This window comes from Natator depressus, chromosome 11 (genome assembly GCF_965152275.1).
Source record: "Natator depressus isolate rNatDep1 chromosome 11, rNatDep2.hap1, whole genome shotgun sequence".
Taxonomy (NCBI): domain Eukaryota; kingdom Metazoa; phylum Chordata; order Testudines; family Cheloniidae; genus Natator; species Natator depressus.
The window spans coordinates 73,860,708-73,885,506 of record NC_134244.1 but is presented as its reverse complement, the minus strand read 5'-3'; the positions used below and the strand labels follow the sequence as shown (position 1 = coordinate 73,885,506).

The window sequence follows — 24,799 nt, the reverse complement described above, 5'->3', positions numbered from 1 at the left end:
TGGCTGCCCCAATGCGCCCCTCCCACTGCAGCGGCAAACGTGGCCAGGACAGTGGGCTGGCAGCTGCCAGTGTGGACAGGCTGCAGCGCTCCCCCTGCGCGGCTGTAGAAGGCAGGTTTAACTCACAGCACCGTGCATCTGCAAGCGTGGCCACGGCCTGCCTGTCCTTCCCCTAATCGTCAGGGTCTCAAAATCTCCCGCTGTGGGAAGCGAAGATGCAGGCCCTGGACTCTACCTGCCGGCAGCCAACCGGACACACACAGACGGTCGCCTGCGGTCTGGTGCCACGCTGGAAGTGCCATTTCCAAGTGGTTGAGTTTTAAAGCTAGATTTGGCTGTTGGTTTCTGGCCCAAAGTTCTGAGGCCTGACAATTTCAGCAATGGCCAAATGTGGCTTGTTGTTGTAAGGGTCTGATTCTCACTTTGGGTGCCAAGGGGCCTGGCTGCAGCTCCCGGACAAGCCCTCGCCCAGGGTGTGTTTGCTGCTGCCCCTTGCCATGTCCAGGCTTCTTCTGCCTGGGTGTGTGGCCGGTGGTTTGTCTTTGGAAACTCCTGTGGGATGCGGCTTCCTTCGAGTTCCCAAAGGGTTTGTTGGACTCGGGCATGAGTCTCCTTTACCAAGCAAGAGATCCCGGCTTCAAATTTCGACCAAGGCTGCGTTTGCAGCTTACCTTGGAAGTTTTTTTCACCTGTGTTTTCTCCAACATCCTGCAGAGGGAGAGCTGCATTAGGGTCTGAATTTGGTTTGTTTCTCAAGGTGTAGGATTCTCACTTGGGGCGGGAGAGAGTGCGGAGAAGACCTTGGAAAGGTGAAGTCAGGGGCAGGACTTTTCAGGTGCCTGTTGTTGTGGGGGTTTGTTTGATTTGGGGTTTTGCTGAAATTGCGAGAAACGATGTCACTTTTCAGCCTGAAGGCTTGTTCTGTCCAGCCGCCCAAACGGCAAGCCTTGTTTCACCTGTTTAATGTTGGACAGTGACAGGGTGACGTTAACACCTTTGTCTCTCTTTGAGCCCCTTGATTCTCTTTCAATTACCACCAAAGTTCCCACCCCCTGTGTGAGTGGCATGGGGGACTGAGCGTCTTTTCTCCTTTCTCCCCTCTAGGATGTCAGAAGCACCATAGACAGGTGCCTGGCTCCTTCCCCTTCACACCTCATTATTCTGGCCACAGGCTGAGACAAAACAACTGTCCCAGGGCACAGCTGCAAAGTGGGGAAGGTGACTCGTGGGGTCGGAATCTCCTTTGGTTTATTACAAACCTGGGGTTCCTGCATTTCCTCCAAAACTAAAGCGGTTTTCTTAATCGCTTCTCTGCTAAGGCTGCGTCTACACTCCCCCTTGTGTCGGTAGAACGTATGTGGCTCAGGGGTGTGAATAAGCCACCCCCCGAGTGACACAAGTTACACTGACCTAAGTGCCGGTGTGGACAGTGCTATGGTGCTGGGAGAGCTTCTCCTGCCAACATGGCTATGGCTGCTCGTTGAGGGTGGAGAGCTCCCTCCCGTCGGCTTCCAGCGGCTCCACTAGAGACTGCCACTGTAAACTCCCCAGTGCAGCCACAGCCTTCGGGCAGGGACGTGATGACCATTCAGAAACCGGTGAGGAATGAGCTGGTTTGAGGGGAGTTGATCTCGGTCCAGTTGCAGGTGGGCAGATGTCCACAGAACAAAGACCAGCAGGAACATTGGAATCTATTGGTCACTGAAGCATGGAGGCCGAGGAGTGAATTGCCCACGGGGACTGAACTCCCATCCTGTCCCCAGAGTTGGTCTCAGTCAATCAGGGCTGAAGCACATTGACGGGACACCTCGGGGAAGCTTTCCCAGCCATTGCTGGGGCTGTAGCTATTCTGTGGCTGGCTACACAGAGATTCATTCTCCAGGCCCCTCAATTCAGCATTTTTCAGTGGCAAGAAATTCACAGTAAAATACAAAAATAAAATAAATCATGATTATTGGGAAAAAACCTGTTTCTTTCTTGATGTGAAAAAGGAAAGTTCCAGCAGCTGGAGGACACGTCTCCTGACCTGGAAATCAGACCTGGTTATTGGAGCCAACAAACCAGGAGACTCTGAGGAAAATCAAAGGTACCGAGAAGGGAGCTAGGTGGGGAAACTGAGACACGCGTCTGGGACTTTTGGAAGTGACAGATTCTGACCAATTAGTTGCAATAGATGCGAACATAAAACTGAAACAAATCAGAGTGAACCAATAAACCATAATTCCTGACTCAGGGGAAGAGGCTGGGGCGGGGGGGGAGAGCCGTGTTCCAAGGCAACAAAAATTACAAACTGTTCATAATCTGTAGTCATTTGAATGTGATTCATTTTTCCACTGAGAAGTTTCTCTGAAGGAATGAGAAATCCAGGGTCCAAGTGAAGGGAGCCGTGTCCCATTCTCCCGTCTGACAGTCCAGTCATGGCTTAGTCCTGTTTATAAAGAGAGACAAGAGACAATAAAAACAGGTGAATCGAGCGAGACAGTCAGGACAGGGGAGGATAAAGCAGAGAGGGGCAGAGCTGGGCTCTAACTCCCTGCGTGGCCTTGGTCAGGTCAGTGAACCTCTCCCTGTCTCCCTTTACAGTGGGGATAGCAACAATTACAGGCCCCACGGGAGGGGGTTGGTTTGATGTTTAACCACATGGCTAAGCAACGAGAACCCCAAATCCCCCTCTGCTTTGGGAGCCAGGTTTCCTGTTTGAATTCTGTGTTTCAGAGGACTTCAGGCCTGGGCACTGTGATTATTTACCAGTTTCTCGGGCCTTAGGGGGCCACGTCACTCACAGCTGTGAGGGCCGAGCGGTTAAGGCGTTGGACTCGAAATCCAATCGGGTTTCCCTGCGCAGGTTCAAATCCCGCTCGCAGCGAGGCCTGTGTTTTAGCCACACTTGCTCACCAGGGCAATACATCTCCACCGACCCTGGGATGCTCTCCATACACTCCCCACCCCAAGGAAACCCTGTTCTGCTCCTTTCATGGGGATGCCTGGGATGGTGCCTCACGCTGTGTCCCTGCGGTCTCAGCTCCCGAGGCCTCTGCCCCTCACCCAGCACCCCCCGGCTCAGCCCCACCCCTGGGTGCTGCTCCTCTCCAGCGCGTGGAAGGAGCTGAGCACGGGCAGCCCGTATCAGAGGCCAGGGGAGGCTGAGCCTCCCCCAAAAGGCCGTCCATGCGGGGGGGAAACGCTGGGGATGTGGGGCGGGTCTCCCCTCCGGAGGCCCGTGGGCCCGTGGTCATCTTTCGAGGGCCGGAAGCGAAGCTCCAGAGAAGTGGGGGCCCCGCCTGCACCCCGCTCCCCTCTGCCTCTTAGCCCGATGCCCTGCTCTTGCTCTGCCTCTTCCCATCCCCCCTCCGCCTCTTCCCCCAAAACCTGTGCCCCACCCCCCCTCGGCCTTTTCCCCCGCAGCCCTGTCTTCTCGTGCCTCTTCCTGTCCTGCTCCACCTCCTTCCCCAAGGACCCCACTGCCCCCCGCTCACCGAAGACAGAGAAAAGGGACGGGTGCCTGGCCCCATGGCCCCCCGGTAGCCCCCCTTCAGGGAAAGGGGCAGAGAGAAGCAAGCAGGGGGTGAGTGGAGTCTTGGGGGAAGAGGCGGAGAGGAGCGATGGGCAGGTAGGGGGACCTCGGGGGCCAGAGGAGTGAACAGTGGGTGGGCGGGGCCTCGGGGGAAGAGGATGACCAGGGGCGGGGCCTCTGTGGCAGGGCCATGCTCTAGGCGCCGGTGGCCCCCCAACTTCTCGGGGTCATCTGAAACCCAGGATGAAGGTGACACAGGGCCTGGTTCCTGTTTGGGCGAAGATTCCATCACACCTCTCCCTTCCTGGCAGTGTGAAGGGGCTGGACAGGGCATAAAGCCCTCCAGACACGGCCGGAGACAGGGAAAGGGCCGTCAATGCGGAAGAGAATCGGGCCCAGAGTTAGACAAGGGGTGCAGAGAATATTCTGGATTCTGGTCATTGCACTTCGCCCTTGCTCGAAATGCTTCCTGTATTTTCTCCATTTCACTCCCTGACTCTCGATCTCTGCCCCTTTCCCTGTTTCGTCCTCAGAATTAGCACGTTCAGCCAGTTAATCGCAGCAATCCCGCCATAACACGGCAGCCTGAAATCTCAGCTCTCCCCCGCCCCTCGCACGAGACCTGCTGCCAGCTGAACTGGAGAAAGAATGGGGAACGTCTCTGGCGGAGGGTGTGAAACAGACCCCCGGAAAAGGTGAGTTTTCACAGGGATTTCCTCAAATTAGGAGAAACTTGGGGTCCCAGTTAGTGCCCAGAAAACCCTTCAGGGATCAAACAAACCAGAGGCCCAGCCCTCCCCGATCTGGGCTCCAAGTGGGAGTGAGCGGGGGGCTGCTGTGACATGCACAGACTGCTGGGCACGCACGGACTGTGGCTGGGGAGGGGGCTGCCAGACCTCCCTCGGGTGACCAGACAGCAAGTGTGAAAAATCGGGACGGGGGTGGGAGGTAATAGGAGACTATATAAGAAAAAGACCCAAAAATCGGGACTGTGCCTCTAAAATCGGGACCTCTGGCCACCCTAGACCTCCCCCACAGACTGCCACTGAGGGAGGAGTGGGCAGATGCACAGACCTGCAGTGACCACACGGATTGTGAGGTTTGTTCCCCTCCTGTCTCCAGTGGGGCTGAGGTTTCTCCCTGAGCCTGCTGAGCCCTGTGGCCCTTCCCAGCCACGCCCATGGGAGCAGAAAACACCGAGAGACCAGGCCGGGGAGGTCATATGGTTTATTGGACCCGCTTCTGTTGGGGAGAGAGACCAGGGCCTGAGGACGAGCTCTGCGGAGCTCGAAGGCTGGTCTCTCCCCAGCAGAAGTTGGAGAATGAAAGAGATCCCCTCCCTGCCTTGTCTCTCTAATCTCCTGGCACCGACCTTGCAAACAGAGAACTCTGAGGCAGTTCAGTGCTTCCGACCGAGCACCCGGAGCCCGTATGTAACACAGACGTTGCATTCATTCAAACAGTGCCTAGCGCAGCTGGGGGACGGGCTTCAAGCTGCTGCCAGCCACAGCCCCTTCTGTGCCCCAAACCGGGGGCGATTGCGCCTACCGGCCAGACCCCTCTGTTCCAGAACGGAGGTGCCCTTTGGTCTCAGCCCGGCGCTCTCACACAACCACAGCAGCTCCAGTCACCAGGTCCCCTCTTGGCGCAGTGGGAGGGGGCAGCAGGACAGAGCAGGCAGGCCACCGAGGGGGAACTGTACTCCGGGAAGCCGTGACTCTGTCAAGGATTTAGGTGTCATACCGGGCGAGCCGCTCAACATCCGCTCCCGGTGCGATGCTGTGGGGAACAGGGCCAAAGCCATCGGTGATGACGGGGGGATTTTCTTGGTTTTTCAATGGTTTGCATGCCGCGTGTGGGACTCAGTTTCCCTGGGTGCTGTTTGTTTAACGAGGTGGCACTGGTGGGAGAGGTCGTTTGTTGTTACAGAGGACCAGCGGTGATCTCGCCTGTCAGTTGGGCCCTCAGGCAAAGGCCTGGAGAATGGATACCCCAGCGACTGGTGAGCGGGAGGCCCAGCTTGGAAGTCACAGCCAGGTCGGGCCAGTAGTAGGACAATGGGCTGAGCAGAGAAGACCCGGTGACTGCTTCCAGCCTGGGGGAAAGAAAAGAGGGAGGAGAGGAGAGGCTGAGATAGAGGAGACCCAGGCAGCCTGTTCACCTGGGACAGAAGACAAAGGACACAGGCTTGTGGGAAGCTGATATCGGACGCTTAGCTGGAAGGAGGGGGCTTCTGGACTGGGGAGAGAAAGCAGCCAGAGCCCACACGGGTGCAGGAGAGACCTAGATGGACTGTGCTGAGGGAGGTTAGGCCTGAGGCCCTGAGAGTTTCCTGTGCTGTGTTCAGATGCTCAATAAACCCCTCTCTTTTACGCTGGCTGAGAGTCACGGCAATCTCAAGATCGGGGTTGCGTTCTTCCCTCTGGGAGTAGAGGCCCCAGGGGTCCAGAGTGAGGGGACTCCCTGAGGGGGCCCACGGCAGACAGGCATGCTCAAGGCTCAGAGAAGAGGGGTTCCAGGAGGCGGAAGGGCCTACGGCTTAACCCTCGAGAGAGTGGATGTCCGAGAAGGGCTGTCACGCTGAAGGGGGTTCCTCCCAAGGACTGTACGAGGCTGAGAGAGAGCACAAGTCCTGTGAGTCCGTGACGCCATCCATGGATAGATAAAGAGAGGATGGAAAGGGAGGTGATTCAGCAGTGGTGAGACTGACACTGGAATACTGCATCCCGTTCTGGTGTCCACATTTCAAAAATAATGTTAAAAAAACTGGAGAGGGTGCAGAAAAGAGCCACATTGAGGGATGGAGAAGACTTATAAGGAGGGATTGAAAAACTCAGTCTGTTTAGGTTTTAGAAAGATGGAGAGGTGAGCTGATGGCAGCCTGCAAGTGCCTTCGCTGAGAGAAAACACCAAGTATTTAAAGGGCTCTTTAGTCTTGCAAAGAAAGGCAAAACAAGAACAAATGTCTGGAAGTAGAAATCAGAAAAATTCTCCTTAGAACAAGGCAGAGATTTGTAAGAGGGAGGGCGACTCATCACTGGAACAAACTGTCAAGAGAAGTGATGGATTCTCCATCTCTTGATGTCTTCCAGTGAAGACTAGATGCCTTTCGGGAAGGTGCTTTCATCAAAAAGCAGCTCTTGTGATACACAGGAGGGCTGGGAGATGCAGGGCGTCATATTAGATGCTCCAATGGTCCCTTCTGGCCTTAAGTCGACTAATTTATGAAAAACTGGTATTTTATTTATAGCCGGCTCCATCCCCCGACTCACCAGTCATTGAGTGCGGAGATCCGGGGGCAACAACTCCAAGCTCCACAGAGGCTGGGCAGGGGCAGGACATCAGCTGGGAGGGGAGGGATAGGGGGGGCAGTGACATCACAAAGGCCTTTTGCAGGACCTCAGCCCATTGGGCAAAGGTGGTGGGGAGGGGGTGACCTCACAGAGAGACCCCGACTTCAGCGGGGCAGGGCCGAGGTGCAGGGCCAGGGCAGTCGCTGAGACCCCCCCGGCTTTGCAGCCGCACGTCTCCTTCGCCAGGTCTCCCCTCGAGGACGGGGAGAGAATTAGGATTCACGTCATAGCATGAGGAGGAGCCTCTGTGGAGTTTTCTCCTTTCCTACCCCTGGTTGTGCCCTTAAACGAACTTCCCTTGGACAAGGTCGGAGGCTCCGAGAGGTTTGGAACCTGTTGGGTCTGATGCACCTGCTGCAGGCAGAATTCTCAGCACAGAAAACACTGGCTTAAGGGGGCAGAATTTGATTTCCTACCGAGCACTTTGATGCTTGGAAACATTGGGGACCTTGGGGTTTATGCTTTTTGGTTTCCCTTTTCCTCTTTCCTCCCTCCTTTCTCCTCTTCTCTTGCTTCTTTTTTCCCTGTTTCCCTCTCTCTACCAAGGAGGGGTGTGTGTGTGGAGGGTGGGCAAGGGGGGGGGGTTGCTCTCATCGCGGGAGGTCCTCACAAAGAGGTGGGTCTGGATCTGAGAGCGATCCGCTCTGATGGTGACCTGGGCCGTCCTGTGGGACCTCTGGTGAGACCTCTCAGCCATCCGCCCCTCAGCGTCTCAGTGCTGGTTGACCAAGCGGGGGGCTATCGACAGCGAGGAGACTCAGGTCCTTTTGGTCTCTTTTCAAATCTGGCAAATAAGTCACAATTAATCCAATGTATGGGATTAATCTTGCTGCTTCAGGGGCGGAAGGAGGCAGGGTCTTGGGGGAAGGGGTGGAGTGGGGCGGGGTCTGGGGCAGAGGGGGGTTTGCCCCGGGCCCGCACCCCCCTCGGGATGGCCTTGGCAGCAGTATTGGTCCCACCCCGCGGCAGGGCCGGGCTGGAACCAGGTACGGCCGGGGCAGGGCAGGGTAGGGCAGGGGGTGGGGGAAAGCTGGGCGGGAGGGAGCCAGGGGAGGTACCTCTCTCCAAGCCAGACCTCGTAACCTGAGATCCAGAGAGGGCTGGGGCTCAGGGCACACCCCTCCCATCGGCCTTTCCTGTTGGTTAGCGTCGGTGTGGAGATGCCTCGCACGCTGGGTTTTGTGGGTCCTACTTTCAGGCACCTCCTTCTTCCTGTAAGCGGGGGAATAGTCCCGCTCTTGTGGGGAAATTTCCTGGCTTCTGCACGACCCCGGTGAAGTGGACTAGCGAAAGGATCTGAGTCCTCGCTCCCACTGCCTTTACCCAGTGGGCTCCCTGCCCTCGAGGACTCCCCTCCCACTCTCCTGTCTGGCAGAGTCCTCGTAACCCCAACCAGGCTGGGCCCAGGAGTCCTGGGGGGCTCGACCCCCAACCCTGCGGTGGTCACCTAGGACAGGGGCTAGGGTGTCCCCACTCTGGGGTACTCTCTGCACTGGGCGCTTCCCTGACCCACTGACCAGTACATACAATTTAAAGAAAATGCAAGTTATTTAATCAACAATTAATTTTAAAAAGAATAAGGAATAATGGGAAAGGTGAAAGGAAACGCATCACCCCGCTCTGTGGCAGGGAACATCACAAACAGCGTCTCTGGAACGTCAGGGCAGTTCACAGTCTGTTCCTTGTGAGTCCCAGGCCCCTTCTCCGGCCCTGGCCGTGTTGCGGGGATGCTGCGGGTCGGACGCTTGCTCTGGTGGTGGCCACACGCTCTCAGGCGCTAAGTGGCAGGACCCTTCTGCCCAGTGTCGCCCCCGCCCTGTCGGGGTTACGATCCAAGCCTGGCCTGCAGAGCCTCTGGGCTGAGACGTCTCCCTGTGCGGGGCCCGCTGCCCAGGGTCCCCCTCGCTCTCCCCAGCTGCTCACCGCATCCACCTCCGGACGGCTCCCGCCCCAGCCCCACCACTCGGTCTCTGCCCGGCTGCTGCTCTGCCTCCCGCTCCCTGGGCTGCTTCTCTGGCCCCTCTGGCTCTGGTTGCTCCCAGGACAGGTCTGCTCTCTCTGGGCTGCTTTACTGGTCCCCCTGGATTGGCACAGCTCCGCTCCCCAGCTCAGCTCGGGCCCCTGCTTTCTCCTTAGCTCGGCCCCACTCTGTCTGTCTGACCCAGGCAAATCCAGCTCACACGGAGGACGGGACCCCCCTGGCCTCCCGACTCCCTCATTAGCCTTCTCGCCCTGTCATTCAGGCTGACCTGGTGTGTTGGCCTCTCCCCATTGTTCCTTGGGACTATCAGTCTCAGGGTCCTGGTTTCCCATCGACCCTTCCCCCTTTTAGGACTGGGAGCTAGCTAACCAAAACACCCCCACTGACTGTTAGTAAGGGGGCAACAGTCCCCTTACATTTAGGCCATAGCTGGGGGGGGTTGAGGATCAGCAGCATCTCAGTGTCAGATTTAGGTAGCTAAAGTGAAAGTAGCAGCCAAGCCCACCTCAATATTTTTGTGGAGCTAGCCCCTGGTGCCTAACCTGTTTTGAACAACCCACTAGGCCCCCATCTGTGTTGTCAGGTGCCCGATCCCAGACCTACATTATTTTAAACAGATGCTTTTGAAAAACGTACCAAAAGTCTAACAGGCTCTAAAAATCAGCTGAATACATTCCGGGCCTACAAGCACTAAAATACCTTCCTCAAACCAGTGTATGGGGCTTTGAACGGTATCACGACATGGCAGGGGCTGACAGTCAGTGCTAACTGTGTGAAGGCCCATTTTTCATGATTCTTGCTAAAGCCAGTCAGCAAATGTCGTCTAGGAGTAAGTGCTGTAATTATGGGGAAGAAAAATCTGCATTTTTCACACGTAACAGTGTAGCCAGACAGCCAGCCCCCCCTCTCAGACCAGCATTGCTGGAAACACACGGGAGCCAAAACACCGGGGCACTCCAGCACAGCCTTTGAAGCTGTGTGCCTCTGGGAACATATACAACGATTGGGCTCACAGCAGGCAGAGGCGCTGTGACAGACATGGCTCTTAGCCCCTACTAAAACAGCATGATGCACACACACCAACATCCTAGGTGGGAAAATATTTACCCTGATAAAAGAAGTGTCCAGTAGTCGAAACTTATTGTTTCTCCCTTGCAAGTGTGAACTACTCTTGCGAGAGCTGGCGTCACCCCAACAGACCAGCCCCAATTTAGCATAGAAAGGAGAAAGAGAATAAAGGAGTACAGAGGTATAAGTAGGGGACCTACAGCACCATGATTTTTGAGTGCTTTTCACTATCTATCTGCTGGTCAGATAAGTGACAGCCTCCCAAGGCTTCTGCAGCTAAGAGGGTCCCTAAGCCTTGTCCCTTATTCGTCTTTCCGCGGAATTGAGTGACCGATCCTGGCTTGGCACCGCTGGAATCGAGAGATGCAAGGAGGGTAAGAAGCACCCACACCTGATCTCCTATCTTTAGTGTACACATATTTTGAAATAGAGCTCTATACTTTGTTTTCTTTCTTTGGGGTTGTGGCTTCAGTTTCGTAACTTGTTTGTGTGTGTAACATCTCTACATTTAAATAAGTAGGCACTAGCAATTTTGTAACCACATGATTAGAATCTAGTTTAATAAATATTGGTAACCATTTTTGCATAAGCCTGACTTGTTTCTCTGGTTTACTGTGAAGCAGCCAACACAATTAAAGAACCTCAGCCGTTTTGGCTATAAAGCCTGGCCATTAGGTGAGAGTACTAAGAGCCTAGCGTTGAGTTGTGCCGCCTCCACGGGGCAAACTCTTGGGGCGCCTGTCAGTCAATCCTGACTGCCCGCTGCGAAGGAGCTCTGAGCTCTAGCAGTTAAAGTCACGGGTGTGGAGAGGCTCTTAGTGCTGCCATTGGGGCACCTGTCAGTCAATCCTGACTGCCCGCTGCGAAGGAGCTCTGAGCTCTAGCAGTTAAAGTCAGGGGTGGTTAGGACCTTGGGGCATCCGTCAGCCTAGCCCGGGCTGCCCGCCGCGAAGGGACAGTGTGTCCTAGCGGTTAAAGTCACGGATGGTATAAATGGGCATAGCTGGCACCTCACCAAACATCCCTGGCCATCGGCTAACAAACAGAAGTGGAATAACTGCATTCAAAGATAAAACGATGAAAAACTTGAAAGGCCACAAGCCCACTCAGTCCTACTACTTGTTCAGCCAGTCGCTCAGACAAACAGGTTTGTTGACATTTGCAGGAGCTCATGTTGCCCACTTCTCGTTTACAGTGTCACCTAAAAGGGAGACCAGGCATTCACAGGGCACTGTTGTAGCTGGCATCGCAGGATATTGACAGGCCAGATGTGCTGAAGAATCATACGTCCCTTCGCGTTTCAACCACCATTCCAGAGGTCATGCGTCCGTGCTGATGACAGATTGAGATGTCACCAGCGGAAGGTTGATTTTCTTGTTCGGTGGTTTGGATCTTGTCGTTTCCACACTGGAGTGTTGCTCTTTTCAGACTTCTGAAAGCATGCGCCACACCTCATCCCGCTCAAATTTTGGAGTCCAATTTCAGACTCTTAAATCTTGGGTCAAGTCCTGTGGCTATCTTTAGAAATCTCACATTGGTCCTTCTTCGCCTTTTGTCAGATCTGCAGTGAAAGTGTTCTTAAAACGAACACCACGTGTTGGGTCATCATCCGAGATGGCTAGGAGATGAAATCTGTGGCAGAGTGCAGGTAAAACAGAGCAGGAGACAGACAATTCTCCCCCAAGGAGCTGAGTCACCGATTTAATTCACACATTACTTTTTTTTAACGAGTATCATCAGCATGGAAGCATGTCCTCTGGAATGGTGGCAAAAGCATGCAGGGGCATACGAATGTTTAGCATCCCTGGCACATAACTACCATGCAATGCTGGCTACAAAAGTGCCATGCGAACGCCTTTTCTCAGTGTCCGGTGGCCTTGTAGGCTCTAAACGTTTACACTGTTTTCCTTTTGAGTGCAGTTCTGGAACAAAACAAAAAATCTACATTTGTAAGTTGCACTTTCAGGGTCAAGAGCTTGCACTGCAGCACTTTTATGAGGGGAACTGAAAAAGGCTCTTTCTTTTATTACTTTGACAGTGTAAATATTTGTAAAGAATCATCCTAGAAAGGGAGCCCTGTATTCTGTGTTGTAATGGACATCAATATATTTGAAAAAAGTAGAAAAACACCCCAAAATCTTTAATAAATTTCAATTGGTATTCAATGTTTAACAGTGTGATCAATCATAACTAAAAAAATCACAATTAAAAAATTAATCATGATTAATTGCAGTTTTAATTTTTTTAATTGTGATTAATTTTTTGGAGTTAATTGCGGTTCTCCCTGCCCCAGCCCAGAGCCTGCACCCAGCACCCAAACTCCATCCCACAGCCTGCACCCCCACCCCCTTCCCACACACCCCCTCCTGCACCCGAACTCCCTCCTACACACCCACCCCTTACCCCAGCCCAGAGCCTACAACCAAACTCCGTTCCAGAGCCTGCATCCCCTCCCTCCGCAGCCCCTCCCATCCCCAAACTCCCTCCCAGAGCCTGCACCCCTCCACCCATCCTGCACCCCCACCCTGTGCCCCAGCCTGGAGCCTGCACCCAGCACCCAAACTCCATCCCAGAGCTTGCACCCCAGACTCCATCCTAGAGTGGTGAAGAGGACAGATTACTAACTCATCACAGTGGGTTTCAGCCCCATAGGATCACCTGTCAGGATTTTTCCTTCCTTTAAAGAGGGCAGAACCTAAATCCCATTCAGAAGATGCGGGGAATCTTACAGTAAATTCTTCCCACATAGTCCCCTCTGTAAACTCATCAAGCAGAGCTTGCCTTTGACTGCATTTGACCAATCAGGGGACGTTGCGGGGCAGGGTGACCCATGCAGAAGGGGGTTGTATCTCCCCTCTGAGAACTCCTCCCTCTGTCCTCTACCAATTGAAGTGGGTGTCAGCTCTGTAGGACCACCCCGAGAGGGGATTTGACCAAATACGGGAAGTGCCGCAGTGGAGTGAGCTGCCCACAACAGGATTCCGTGGTCCCTAAAAAGTCCCCACGCCGCCCTCTCACAATTGGAGAGGGTTCCACTCCCACCTTAGGCCATCTCAGAAGGGAAACGTGTACCAATCCAGAACAGGTTTAGCCCGAAGGCCTAGGCCACGATTTCTGCAAAAGACAACCTTGGAACGAGACGGGCTCTTCCACGCAGTGTTGAGTTGCGACTTCCAGGAGGATGCTGCCAGCCACGCAAACATGGAGCTCCAGAGATCGGCGGCTTCTGGCCTAGACCTTCGGGCACTGCCTATTCTGATTGGCACGTTTCCCTTCTGGGATGGCCTAAGGGGTGTGTGAAACCCTGACCGATTAGTAGAGGACGGTGGGGGGATTTCATGGAGCGGTGATGGGCCCCTCTTGCGGGCAGGTCACCCCACCACAGCACTTACCCTATTTGGTGAAATCCCCTCTCTGGCTGGTCCTAAGGGGATGAGGCTCAACCCAACTGGGAGGAGTTCTCGGAGGGGTCATGTGACCCACTTCCGGATGGGTCACTCTGCCCCAGAACTTTCCCCCATTGCTCAAATCCATTCCTGAGGCAGATGGATGGAGATAAAACACCCCCAGATTGGTAGAGGAGTGGCAGGAGCTCTTAGAGGGGTCACATGCCACTCCTTGCTTCTACTCATATTTGCATCCTGACCCCGAAAATCTTATATCATAGTGTGGGTCTTATGGTGACAGATGAGAGATGCCTTAGGGGTGACGGGGTGAGGTCCCATGGGTGAAACTAAATAACTGTCCTTAGCCTCAGGGTGGTTTGGCCTTATGGCCAGAGCAAAAATGGCTGCCCTCCCACTCAGGGGTGTGTAGCCCAACGCCCAGGGTCCGTGCGGCCGCCCGCTCCATCCAGGGCTGTGTGGCCCAACGACCAGAGTCCGTGCGGCCGCCCTCTCCATCCAGGGCTGTGTGGCCCAGCGACCAGAGTCCGTGCGGCCGCCCTCTCCGTCGGGGCTGTGTGCCCCAAAGACCAGAGTCCGTGCGGCTGCCCTCTCCGTCCGGGGCTGTGTGGCCCAACGACCAGAGTCCGTGCGGCCGCCCTCTCCGTCCGGGGCTGTGTGGCCCAACGGCCAGAGTCCGTGCGGCCGCCCTCTCCGTCAGGGCTGTGTGGCCCAACGACCAGAGTCCGTGCGGCCGCCCTCTCCATCGGGGCTGTGTGGCCCAACGACCAGAGTCCGTGCGGCTGCCCTCTCCATCCAGGGCTGTGTGGCCCAACGGCCAGAGTCCGTGCGGCCGCCCTCTCCGTCGGGGCTGTGTGGCCCAACGACCAGAGTCCGTGCGGCTGCCCTCTCCGTCGGGGCTGTGTGGCCCAGCGACCAGAGTCCGTGCGGCCGCCCTCTCCGTCGGGGCTGTGTGGCCCAACGACCAGAGTCCGTGCGGCTGCCCTCTCCGTCGGGGCTGCGTGGCCCAACGACCAGAGTCCGTGCGGCCGCCCTTCAGTGCAGGGCTGTTTGGCTCAGTTCAGAGACAAGATGGTTGCCCCTCCTCTTGGGGCCGTGCAGTCTAGTGGCGCAATGGGGACGTGGGCAGCCACCCAAGGATGGATGGCAGCCAGGGCAGGGGGACCCAGACTCTCCTTACTCCCCCTTGCCCTAGCCCAGGGCCTTGTCCGTGGCCAATGTGTTTGCCGTTGAGTCAGTGGGGATCCAACCAGAACATGCTGACGTCACTCAGCATGACAATGGCTCGTTCACCCAGGTTACTTCAGAGGAGAAGTCTCTAGGCCACGGGCTGGGGGTCTCTGGGCTCCCGGCGTGGGAAACTCCCAGACACTCCGATCTCCCTTGCACGTCTGCAGGCCCCCGGGGGTGCGGCTGGGTCTCGGCGCCTCGGGGCTCTGCAGTCAGGGGCTTCAGCTGCTTCTGGACTGGAGCCTACAATGTGCATCCTCCATTTTCGGCGCTCTGCCTAGCGTGAGCTGAGCTGCTCCCTTTCACACTGGTGCTCCAGTTGTAGCGTGTCCGGCAGGGCTGGGGAGGGGCTTGGCTTCCTCCGCCTAGACTGTGGGGTTATGTGGGGCTGGTTCACCCCGGCACACGCTGCTCGGCCTCTTCTCTCTCCTCCTTCCCATGCAACAGCTGCTTTGCCATCTCACAAGAGATGGGATCAGTGGTGGGCTCAGTTGGCTCCTGTTGGCCTCCAGATGTCTGGAAGAGGGAGAAAGGGCAGGAGCACAAATTAGAAAAACAAACCCTTCAAGCAGGGTAGTTTTCCACAGCACAAAACCACCCCACTTTGCTAATGTTGATTTGCAACTTCCCTGAGAGCTGGCATTTCTTAAAGAGAGCACCCAACCCCCCGCAACCTCCACTACCCTGGGGGCTGGCAATGGTTAAAGGGAGTCTGGGAGAATTTCTCCTCTCTCCGCCTGGCTCTGATGAGTGAGAGAATCACATGCGAGAAGCTGTGTGAATGTCGGGCTCTGTGTGGTGGGGTGAGATGTCCTACATGGTGCCCAAAGGTGGGGTTGTCCTGACTCTGCAGTGACTTCATTCTAGGGAGAGAGATGTCAGAGATCAGCTCCAGGGTGCTGCCCTGTAACAGTGTGTGGGAATGGGGCAGAAGTGGGGCAATGGTGCACTCAGGAAAGGAGCAGGGCTTAGGGGGGCCCGAGCTGCAGCCACCAAAGCCCCTGTGTGCTGCGTTCCAGCCGGGCCGGCTCTGCCTGGCTGGGGTGCGGGCGAGGCGGCTCCGCGTACTGCCCTTCTTGTCTGCCCCCCCAGCCACGTCGCCGCGATGAGCACTGCACCGGGAACCTCTGTCCCGGGGGCTGCTCTTGCCTTTCGGCTCTGCCCTCCCCCCGCGTATCTCCCCCAGCAGCTCCCATTGGCCGGGAATTGTTAATCCGGCCCTGGCCCTACTCCCCAGCCTGTTCCAATCCTGCTCTTGACTCCTGACTCCGGCTCCAACCCTTGGCTCCCCTTGGCTCGACCTCCAGCACTCTGAGCACGCGGCCCCAGCGACCCTGCTCCAACCACTGGGCCCAACCAGCCGTGCTTTGGCTTCTGACACCAGCGATATGGAGGAGTCGTTCACCTCACTGCTTTCCATGTGTATGGCCCTGCCTTGGTCAGCGCTGGGTTTCATCTGCCATTGCGCTGCCCGGTGACATGGCTTGATTAGATCCCTTTGAACTTCTTCAAAGTCTTCTCTAGGCTGATTAATCTGCATAATTTTGTGTCATCTGCCAATATCCACCTTGTTGTTCAGCCCCGGTTCCAAACATAAGAAAGGCCAGACTGGGTCAGAGGAAAGGTCCATCTAGCCCAGTATCCTGTCTTCTGACAGTGGCCACTGCCAGGTGCCCCAGAGGGAATCAACAGACAAGACTCATCCAGTGATCTATGCCTGTTGTCTAATTCCTAGTTTCTGGCAATCAGAGGCTAGGGACACCAAAAAGTTGATAAGCGTCTGGTGTATGTACCATAGCAGGGCAAAGAGCTCTTCTGTGTCGGTCCCGGTTCCCTAGTCAACTGCAGAACCCGACACGAGATTTACAAGCTTCTGCAACCATTTGTAATGTCTGTTGAGGATGTCCCACGTGGTCCTGTCAGATTTCAAAGGCACTTCCTGAAAAGCTGAAACCAAGAGGAAACGGGTTGAAAAGCCCCTGGTGCTGATGTGCCTGGTGCCTAGGAAACCTCCACTCCCGATGGCCATTGCCCCCTGCTATTAGCTCCCCCAGAGTCTAAGGGCATGAGAGCAACAACTCCGCTCCTCCCAAAATAGCCCTGGACAGAGAGGAGACCCCATTCTTGTCACTTCCCCCTCCGCCGGCCTACACCCCTACACACACCCCTACACACGGACGGTTGGGGGCACTTGGTCTTTCGATGGAACAGGAAAGTGACAGCCGCAGCGACATTAAACCATCCAACATTTAGGCCGAGATCCACAAAGGGATTTAGGCTCCTAATGTCTGCTGAAATCCTTTGTGGCCCTGTGCCTTCATTCCTGAAGAGATCACAGGGACAAGTGTTTCCCATGTGCCCTCACGGGATTTCCTAGGAGCTGATAACCAATCTCGGAGTGAATCTCCCTGGCCTGCAATCACTCCATTCCAGGGAGGGCAGGTGATGAGGGTAATTGTCATCATCATCATCATCCTTAATAACAACGGCTCTTTTCAATTCTGTCAGGCCTTCCATTACAGACTTTCAGACCTTTATGAAGACACTTTCCCCACACAGCTTTAAGGTTATGTCTACACTAGGAGCTAGAGATGGAATTCCCCTGCTCCCATACACATATTGTGGTACCTCGATGAAGCTCGCATGACCATCCTTCTTCCTTAAACGCTGTTCTTAGACAGAGAGGGACCTGTGTCCACATTCAAACCTGTGTTCGGGCCCTGTGCTGCACCCCTGTACTTCCCACAGAGGCACAAACACACAGAGGTATTTCCTTACCTTCATACAGGCGGGAGATGCCATCTTCATTCACTGTTTCAGACAACAAATTGTAGTAATGGCGGATAGTATTTCCTAGACATACAATGAATACAGTGCATCTCATTACTTTTCAAATCCTTCGCTGAAAACTGCTAAGGATGCAGCCATTCCCCCAAGACAGCCCTTCGGAAATTAAATACATTCCTTACATCTGTTCACAAAGCACATTAGATAAAGCATCAGATGCCCAGCAGTGACTGAGAAGCTGATTTCCAAAGGAGATTGAATTCACATCAAACCAGCATGATGCGAATTCAATCTCCCCGAGGCGCAGCCAAAGAGCTGTTGGGGCAGGGGAAGTTGGTGCAGTTGATACAGCTAAGTTGCTCCCTTCATCTTGGAATACATGTTAATTCTCTCTCTCTCACACACACACACACACAGACACCCCGTTGTAGGATTCTGGTGCTGTCGGAGGGAACAGAGCAGCCGTCTAGAAAAGGGCTTTGAAGGAAACATTTAAGAAAGCTCAAGTGAATTTCCTCTGCTTACCAATGAACAAGGCTGCAGAGTGTCGTATTGTTGTCTGGGAGCTTTCCAGGTACTCTAGGGCCTGGAACAGGAATTTGGGGATGTGGCTCTTGTTGTTCTGCATCTGGAAAGAAAGAAGGAAGAAATGCACAATATACAAATGACATGTTCTCCACACAGCGAATAGTCCAGGAAAGCCAAAACATATAGCCAGGCCATGGCAACCGCCAATACGAACCCATACACCAGAGCAGCACCTCTCTGAAGTCACTGTTGTGTTCTCCAGAACCTCCGCTTTCATTTGAAAAGACAAAAGTTTGGAGGTCTGACAGTTGTGGAGAAAAATGTCAAAAATGTGAACGGATTGTAACTCCTGCAGAAATGAACCAGCAGAGAGCCTGGAATAGCGTCTTGCAACCCGACCGAAGCGGATGGGTACTCAGGCTGTGGGGTTCGAAAGGTCTCCCTCAAGTCCCCATTCACCCCTCTCAAGGCACAAGGAATTCACCTACCAAGCACTTCCCGACACACTTCAAGAGCTGTGAGGAGCCATCCCAGGCCATGCTGCGGAACAGCCTCTTCAAATGAGCCCAGCCGAGAAACATTGCGCAGCGGAAGAGCGTCAGTTTACATCGCTGCAAGAGAAGGGAGACCAAGAGGGTTCTCACTGCGAGAGGGATAGTGTGGGGGACACTGGACCTTCTCCACCCCTTGTGCTGTGTGCTGTGAGGATGGATGAGGCACGAGGCTCCAGCATGGAGTGAAGCCGGGAGGAGAAGACTCTGCTTGGGCAAGGGGCTCTGGCGATGACTGGAGTGGGGGCCCCAAGGGATTCTGGCTCTTTGTCTGAAGGAAATAATGACCGTGGCACTTACCAGTGTCACACTCTCCTCCTGGTCTGCAAGATGCAGCAGCAGCGGGAGCAAGCAGTGGATGATTTCCTGCTGCACGAGGGGTTTGTCTGGGTCCTGCACCCTGCTCACCACGTTGCCAAGCAGTGAAATGGCAGCTGAGCGCACACTGCCCCTCTCCTGGCAATGACACACAGGGGGTGGGGACCCCCAGTTAAAGCCAGGCAGTATCAGAGCAGAACGCGACAGAGTCATAATCCGCCCGCTGCTCCGGTTCCCCCTGTGTGAACTGACTTGGCTGGCGGGAGCAGGGCGGACACCAGGCCAGCGCCATAAACATCTTGTGCAAGGCCTGAGACCCTGTGCGGGACAGCGCAGCCCCAGGGTGTCCCAGAGGCAGTTTCTGTCTGGAGAGCCCAGAATCCCAGAACCCGAGAAGATTTGGGGAGAGGGAGGGAAGTCTGCTGGAGACTGGTCTGGGGAAGGGGAGAAGCCGCTGCTGGAGCCTTGCAGGGATGCGCTGCTACAAAACACAGCATTTCTTTTGCTCTTCGGTGCCCCCGAGAGCCGGGCCATTCCCGACCCACCTCTTTCCTGCTGAGAATCTCCACCTCTTTGGGGGCCTGTGTTCTCCAGACAGCTGGTCATCTGCCCAGGGCCAGGCCCCCTCTCCCCCAGGCCAGGCTGCAGCAGGGGCTGGGAGCATGGCGCTGAGGCTGAGCTTTGGCGAGAAGAGCTCTGACAGGGAGGTGGCTCAGCAGGAGATTCCCCACCCATGGCGGGGGCGCTCCTTGGAGGCTCCATGGCAGGCCTGAGGGGCGGGAGCCAAGGAGATGGGGAGAGAGAGACAAGGGCATCAGAGACAGATGGAGGGGGGGCATGGGCTTCTCCTGGGGTTCCAAGCCTTACGTCATCAATGAAGGGGCGAAGGCTGACTGCGATGTCCTGGGAGATGGAGCCAAGCCCCTCCCTCTTGAGGAGGTAGATGATGTCTCCAGCTTTCTGCATGGCCTCCTTGACACACCCTCCATCCCGGTCACAAAACCTGGCCACGGTTCCTGGCAGCTGGGCCTGTAACCATCTCACCTGCAGGAATGAAGAAGGCAACTCATTACTTTCCAGGGTGACAGCCTGGAGCACATGCTGGACCACTCCCACCTAGGAGAAACCACGGATGGCACAGCCCCCCAACGGGGCAGAAAGTCGTTCTCCTGTCACTCTGTGCCCGCTGCTCACTGTAACCTTTGTCTTTGATCACCACACCTCCCCCATTGCATCCCATCTGCAATCAGGGCTCAGCTCATGGGAGCAGGGAGCACGTCATGCTTTGATTTGCTCAGGAAAGCAACTCCACCATTTGAGGGCTGTGTGTTAAACAACAAGGCTTGTGTGGGGATCTGGCTCTCATTTCCGAGCTATCTGAGAGACATCGGCTTCCTCGGTCCCCTGGGCAATCCACGCCTCTTACCTTTTCTGGCTGGAACACAATACTGCCAAGGCCTCGCAGACTGAGCTTACGTATGACGGGATTTGTGTCTTTGCTCCATTCCATGAGCTGCGCCCGGAGCTCTGATTTTGTCAGCACTGTCTCAATGGAAGGACTCTGGAGAAACTGGAAAGAGCCAAATCAACATCAGGTTGAGGAACAGAGGTCTTCCTGTGGGGTCTCTGCCCTAGACAGTCGTCTTTACCAAAGGGCCACTTACTCCCACCCAAAGTCTCTGGTGCTTAGGGAGCCAGTTGCTGCTGTTTCAGTTGGTTCATTCCCAAAAGTTGGACTCATGCACAAATCACAAATCAACCTCCAGGGAAAGGGGCGTCTCCAGGCCTCATTGAGCGCCATGCAGAGACCCCTGGGACAGAAGAAAAGCACAACCCCAGGAAAAGGTGAGGAGAGAAGCAAGGCCTTGGGGCACTGGAGAAACATCCCCTCTTGCCCCATAATCCCATCGAGGCACATCCAGCCAGGAGCAATCTCACCCTGTCTCCCCCTCCCTCTCTTTGCCATGCCCCACAACCATCTTTGTGCGGAGAGGAGCTAGCTGGCGGTAAGGCTGCTGAGCTGCTGACAATGTGCCCCAGAGCTTACTGGCCTGAGCTGCTCTCCAGAAAGCTCCCTTGTGCCTGTCAACTAATGAATCTCACCTCAATACAGAAAGCCATGGCGATCGTTCTCTGCTCCTCCTCCCTCTCGCTCTGGACGATGGTGAGTGCCTCTCTGAAAACTGCAGGGAACTGAGGGTTCTCACACTCGATCATGGCTCTGGAACATGGAACAGAAAGTCCCTTAAAGAAAAGGAGTACTTGTGGCACCTTAGAGACTAACCAATTTATTTGAGCATAAGCTTTCGTGAGCTACAGCTCACTTCATCGGATGCATAGTGTGGAAAGTGTAGAAGATCTTTTTATATACACACAAAGCATGAAAAAATACCTCCTCCCACCCCACTCTCCTGCTGGTAATAGCTTATCTAAAGTGATCACTCTCCTTACAGTGTATATCTTCTTTCCCAGGGGTCTCTGCATGGCGCTCAATGAGGCCTGGAGATGCCCCTTTCCCTGGGGGTTGATTTGTGACTTGTGGCGGGGGGGTGGGGGGGGGTGAGAAAACCTGGATTTGTGCTGGAAATGGCCCAACTTGATTATCATACACATTGTAAGGAGAGTGGAACAGGAATATTTCACACGGAAATCCCATTCCCAAGAGAGACCCAGTGAGGAGGAAACTTTGGGCTCTTACCTTGCAATCAGGCCAACACCCTGTGAGTAGTAATATCTGGAGGCTATCGTGTCCCAACCCTGCTGAAACTGGATGATGGCAAATTCCTTCCAGTAGCCGGGCATGGAGAAAAGAGTCTTCACAGCCTCCACTGACGTGCTAAAGAGAAACAAATACCAGTGTCAGGCAACGAGATCAGCCCCAGGCATGGCAACTCTGCAGAAGTCCTGGGACACACAGCGTGGTCAGCAGTAGCTAGCCTCCCCGAGGATAGATCCAGTGTGATATCACGGTGCTTCCCTGCCCAATGGGCCCTGTCTACACTGCCGTTTCATTGAGTTTCTAACCAATTAGTGACAATGTCGCTTCTTAAGATGATTGGTGTCATCACTCACTGTGGCTGAATACTTGATTCTTTACCGTGACAGGTAACAGGACTCAAGTGGGCATGTGGGGTCGGGTCCTTCGTTGGTGTAAGCGAGCAAAGCGATGTCAGTTTACACCACCTGAGGTGTCTTCCGGCGCTCTGGTTTTCCCGTGTAGATAGAAGCCCCTCACTGTGCCCACAGAGCCAGTCGAACGGGTCCCTCTTCCTCCTGCCTGCCTGTGGGGCTGAGATCCTGCACGGCCTGGCCCCAGGTGCTGCCGGTGTGGCTCTGTCCACATTTGGGGACGGAGGCCCCCAGATTTGCTCAGCAGACAGTGATGAAAGCACTGACCCTCTGGCGGGTGGCACATGTGGTTGGATGCACAAACTTGACTGCTGCCTGAGTGTGTGGGGAAAGCAGCTGGCCTGTGGACGGCGTCAGATGAGCGAGTGTGACTCACAAGAACACACGGCTCTCAACCCTTTTCCCTCAAGAGAGACCTGCACCCAACTGAGCCTGGGCCAACGACAGCACCCGAACCACTGATGGCCATGAACAGACCCCAAGTGTTTAACAGAACAAATCTGTTCTTCCTTTTCCTTTCAGTCATTACCTTAGGGGGCTGAGGCAGCTGGATCCCTCCTCGGGGCTGGATGTCTCGCTGGCCATGTCGGTCCCTGGCAAGTGCAGATCCATCACATACTGCACTTGCCTGACGCAGAGGATGAGGAGCTGGGGAAACATTTCCAGGATGGCTTCTCGGTATCCCCAAAGGAAAAGGACCTCGTAAATGGTCTTCATGGCCTGGAGGGGGGAAAGCATTTCACTCAACTATCCCAATCTGTCCCCTGCCCCCATTGCCATTCGCGATTGTCCTTTTGTCATGTCTCCTTTCCTCTCCAGCGTGTTACAAAAGAGGATTGGCTCCTGAGAGGGGAGGAGACATTTGGAAGCTCCTGAACCTTCCCCCATTCCTGGAACGGAAGCAGGATGGAACCCTATGGAAAGATCAGAAGAGTCTGGGTGACGTTATTCCCCGTTATTTCTCTTAATGGTGCAGACCCTGTGCTTTGGCTTTCCAGCCGTGACTGGACGGGCTGAAACCATCCTGAAGAGATGCGTTCTCATAGGCCCAGTGTTTCTGGCCCAGTCAAAAGTACTGGACATCTCAAGATCCCATGCTGGGAAGATTTCTAGCCACAGTTTACAAAGCCAGAAACCTGGATACTTCCAAGAGACGCCCGAACTGCACCTGCTCACGAAAGGGCCATCTAAAGCAGAAGACGACTGAGCCAGGGTACCAGCAGATAAACCACTTAAGATCTATAACTTTTACCTGGGGGAAACTTTATTTACACCTCTTTGGTTTGATTGGAGGTGGCCAGGACACACGAAGGTCTGGTCTACACGACAGAGTTAGGTCAACACAAGGCCACTCACCCAGCATCACCCTAACTATGGAATTTCCTTCCCATTGGCAGAACTGCCCCTGGGTGCCAAATTCATAACTCCACCTCCACAAGGGGCAGAGAGTCCAAGTCAATGCAGTTCGGTCGATGCAGTGTCAGTGTAGACACCGTGTCCTTTACGTCAACTGACCCTCAGGAGCCTTCCCGCAATGCCCCACCCTGACCGAGGAATCGCGACAAGCGCTTCTGGTGAGGACGTGCCCTGCTGGCACCAGGGCTGGCTCCAGCTTTTTGGCTGCCCCAAGCGGAGAAGGAAAAAAAAAAAAGAAAAACCCGATTGAGCTGCCCCCGAAGTGGCGCTGAAGAGGAAGAGAGGGAATGAAGGACCCGCTGCCGAATTACCGCCGAAGACCCGGACGTGCCGCCCCGACTTTCTATTGGCTGCCCCAGGCCCCTGCTTCCTTTGCTGGCACCCAGACCCGGCCCTGGCTGACACACGCCGCAAAGTGCAGCCCCACCCAAGGGATGGGCTTGCTGTGGCGGCTGTGTGCCGAGGGAGGTTAGGTCAGCTGAACTGTGTAGTGGAGCTGTGGCCTGAAGATCAGAAGGGGTGAAGCTCACACACACACACACACACACACACACACACACACACACACACACACACACACACACACACAAAGATGCACCAACCTCCCTGCAGTGACGGGTTCGCAAAGTGACATCTCAAATCTCACTTACAGCCAGAGACACATGGCCGCTCTTCTCCTCCCGGCATCTCTGCTGGAGCTTGTCCAGCAGCTGCCGCAGCACCTCCCTGGTGAGCTGGGGTTCTTCACCCAAGGCCTTCCACAGCTCAAGGGCACATCTGCAGAGTCAGAAACAGAAGTCAGACCTTCCCTGCCTGGCCACCTCTCGCCCTCCCCAGGCAGAGGCTTGCAATGTAGGCAGGAAAGGCGTCTCTCAGAGGAGACACCGATCGGTGCAGGGAGGCTGAGGCTGGGCAAGTCCCTTCAGAGAACGTTGTATTTATTCCTTTCCCCTAATGGGTTATTGTTCCTGAAGCCAGCACCACTGCTTCCCAACAGTGACCATGAACTGACCCCAGAGTGACCAACGCACTGCAGACTGCAAAATTCTGCTCTGTTACGCTAGGGTCAGTCCGGAGGAACTTGCCTGAACTCATTGGAGTTACTCTGGCTATCTGGGGGTGTAACTGAGACCCAGCGTTTGGCCAAGTGTCTCAAAGCACCTCAACCCTACTGCAGTGTGGTGGATGGGGTCAGGCACTGAATCAGAACATGCCCTGATAGGAGAGGATTCAGGAGCTTGGAAGGGGAGATTGTACTGCCCAGCGTGACAGAGATGGAAGGAAACTACGATTGAAATCCCTCTCCTCTCTTCTCTCCATTCTTGCTGATCTAAGTCCTGCTGGTCCCCGCAGGCTTCTGCAGAGGAAGACTGCAGACGGATCCAAAAGACTTCCAGTCATTTGACTTCCAAGTTTGGTGAGGAAGGTTGGACATGGTGGTCAAGCCCTGGAGACACTGAGAGCTAGGTTGGACAAATCAAGAGCAAATGGCCTGGAAGCAAGGTCTTCAGGAAGCTTGA

The 24,799-nt window shown here is 54.9% G+C and overlaps 1 protein-coding gene and 1 non-coding gene across 2 annotated transcripts in view; one reads left to right on the top strand and one right to left on the bottom strand.

The window, feature by feature from the left end:
- Positions 1-24,799, bottom strand: part of LOC141996298 (zinc finger protein RFP-like) — an 85,036-nt gene that overhangs the window by 13,289 nt on the left and 46,948 nt on the right. Inside the window, exons 4-9 of the mRNA XM_074968285.1 lie at positions 22,492-22,583; positions 21,433-21,570; positions 20,895-20,955; positions 20,161-20,304; positions 19,779-19,850; positions 18,354-18,476 (exon numbers count right to left, since the gene is read on the bottom strand). Coding sequence (XP_074824386.1) covers positions 18,354-18,476; positions 19,779-19,850; positions 20,161-20,304; positions 20,895-20,955; positions 21,433-21,570; positions 22,492-22,583 — 630 coding nt within the window. The remainder of the gene's footprint in view (positions 1-18,353; positions 18,477-19,778; positions 19,851-20,160; positions 20,305-20,894; positions 20,956-21,432; positions 21,571-22,491; positions 22,584-24,799) is intronic.
- TRNAS-CGA (transfer RNA serine (anticodon CGA)) lies at positions 2,785-2,866 on the top strand. The gene has a single exon. It is a non-coding gene; the product is annotated as a tRNA-Ser (tRNA).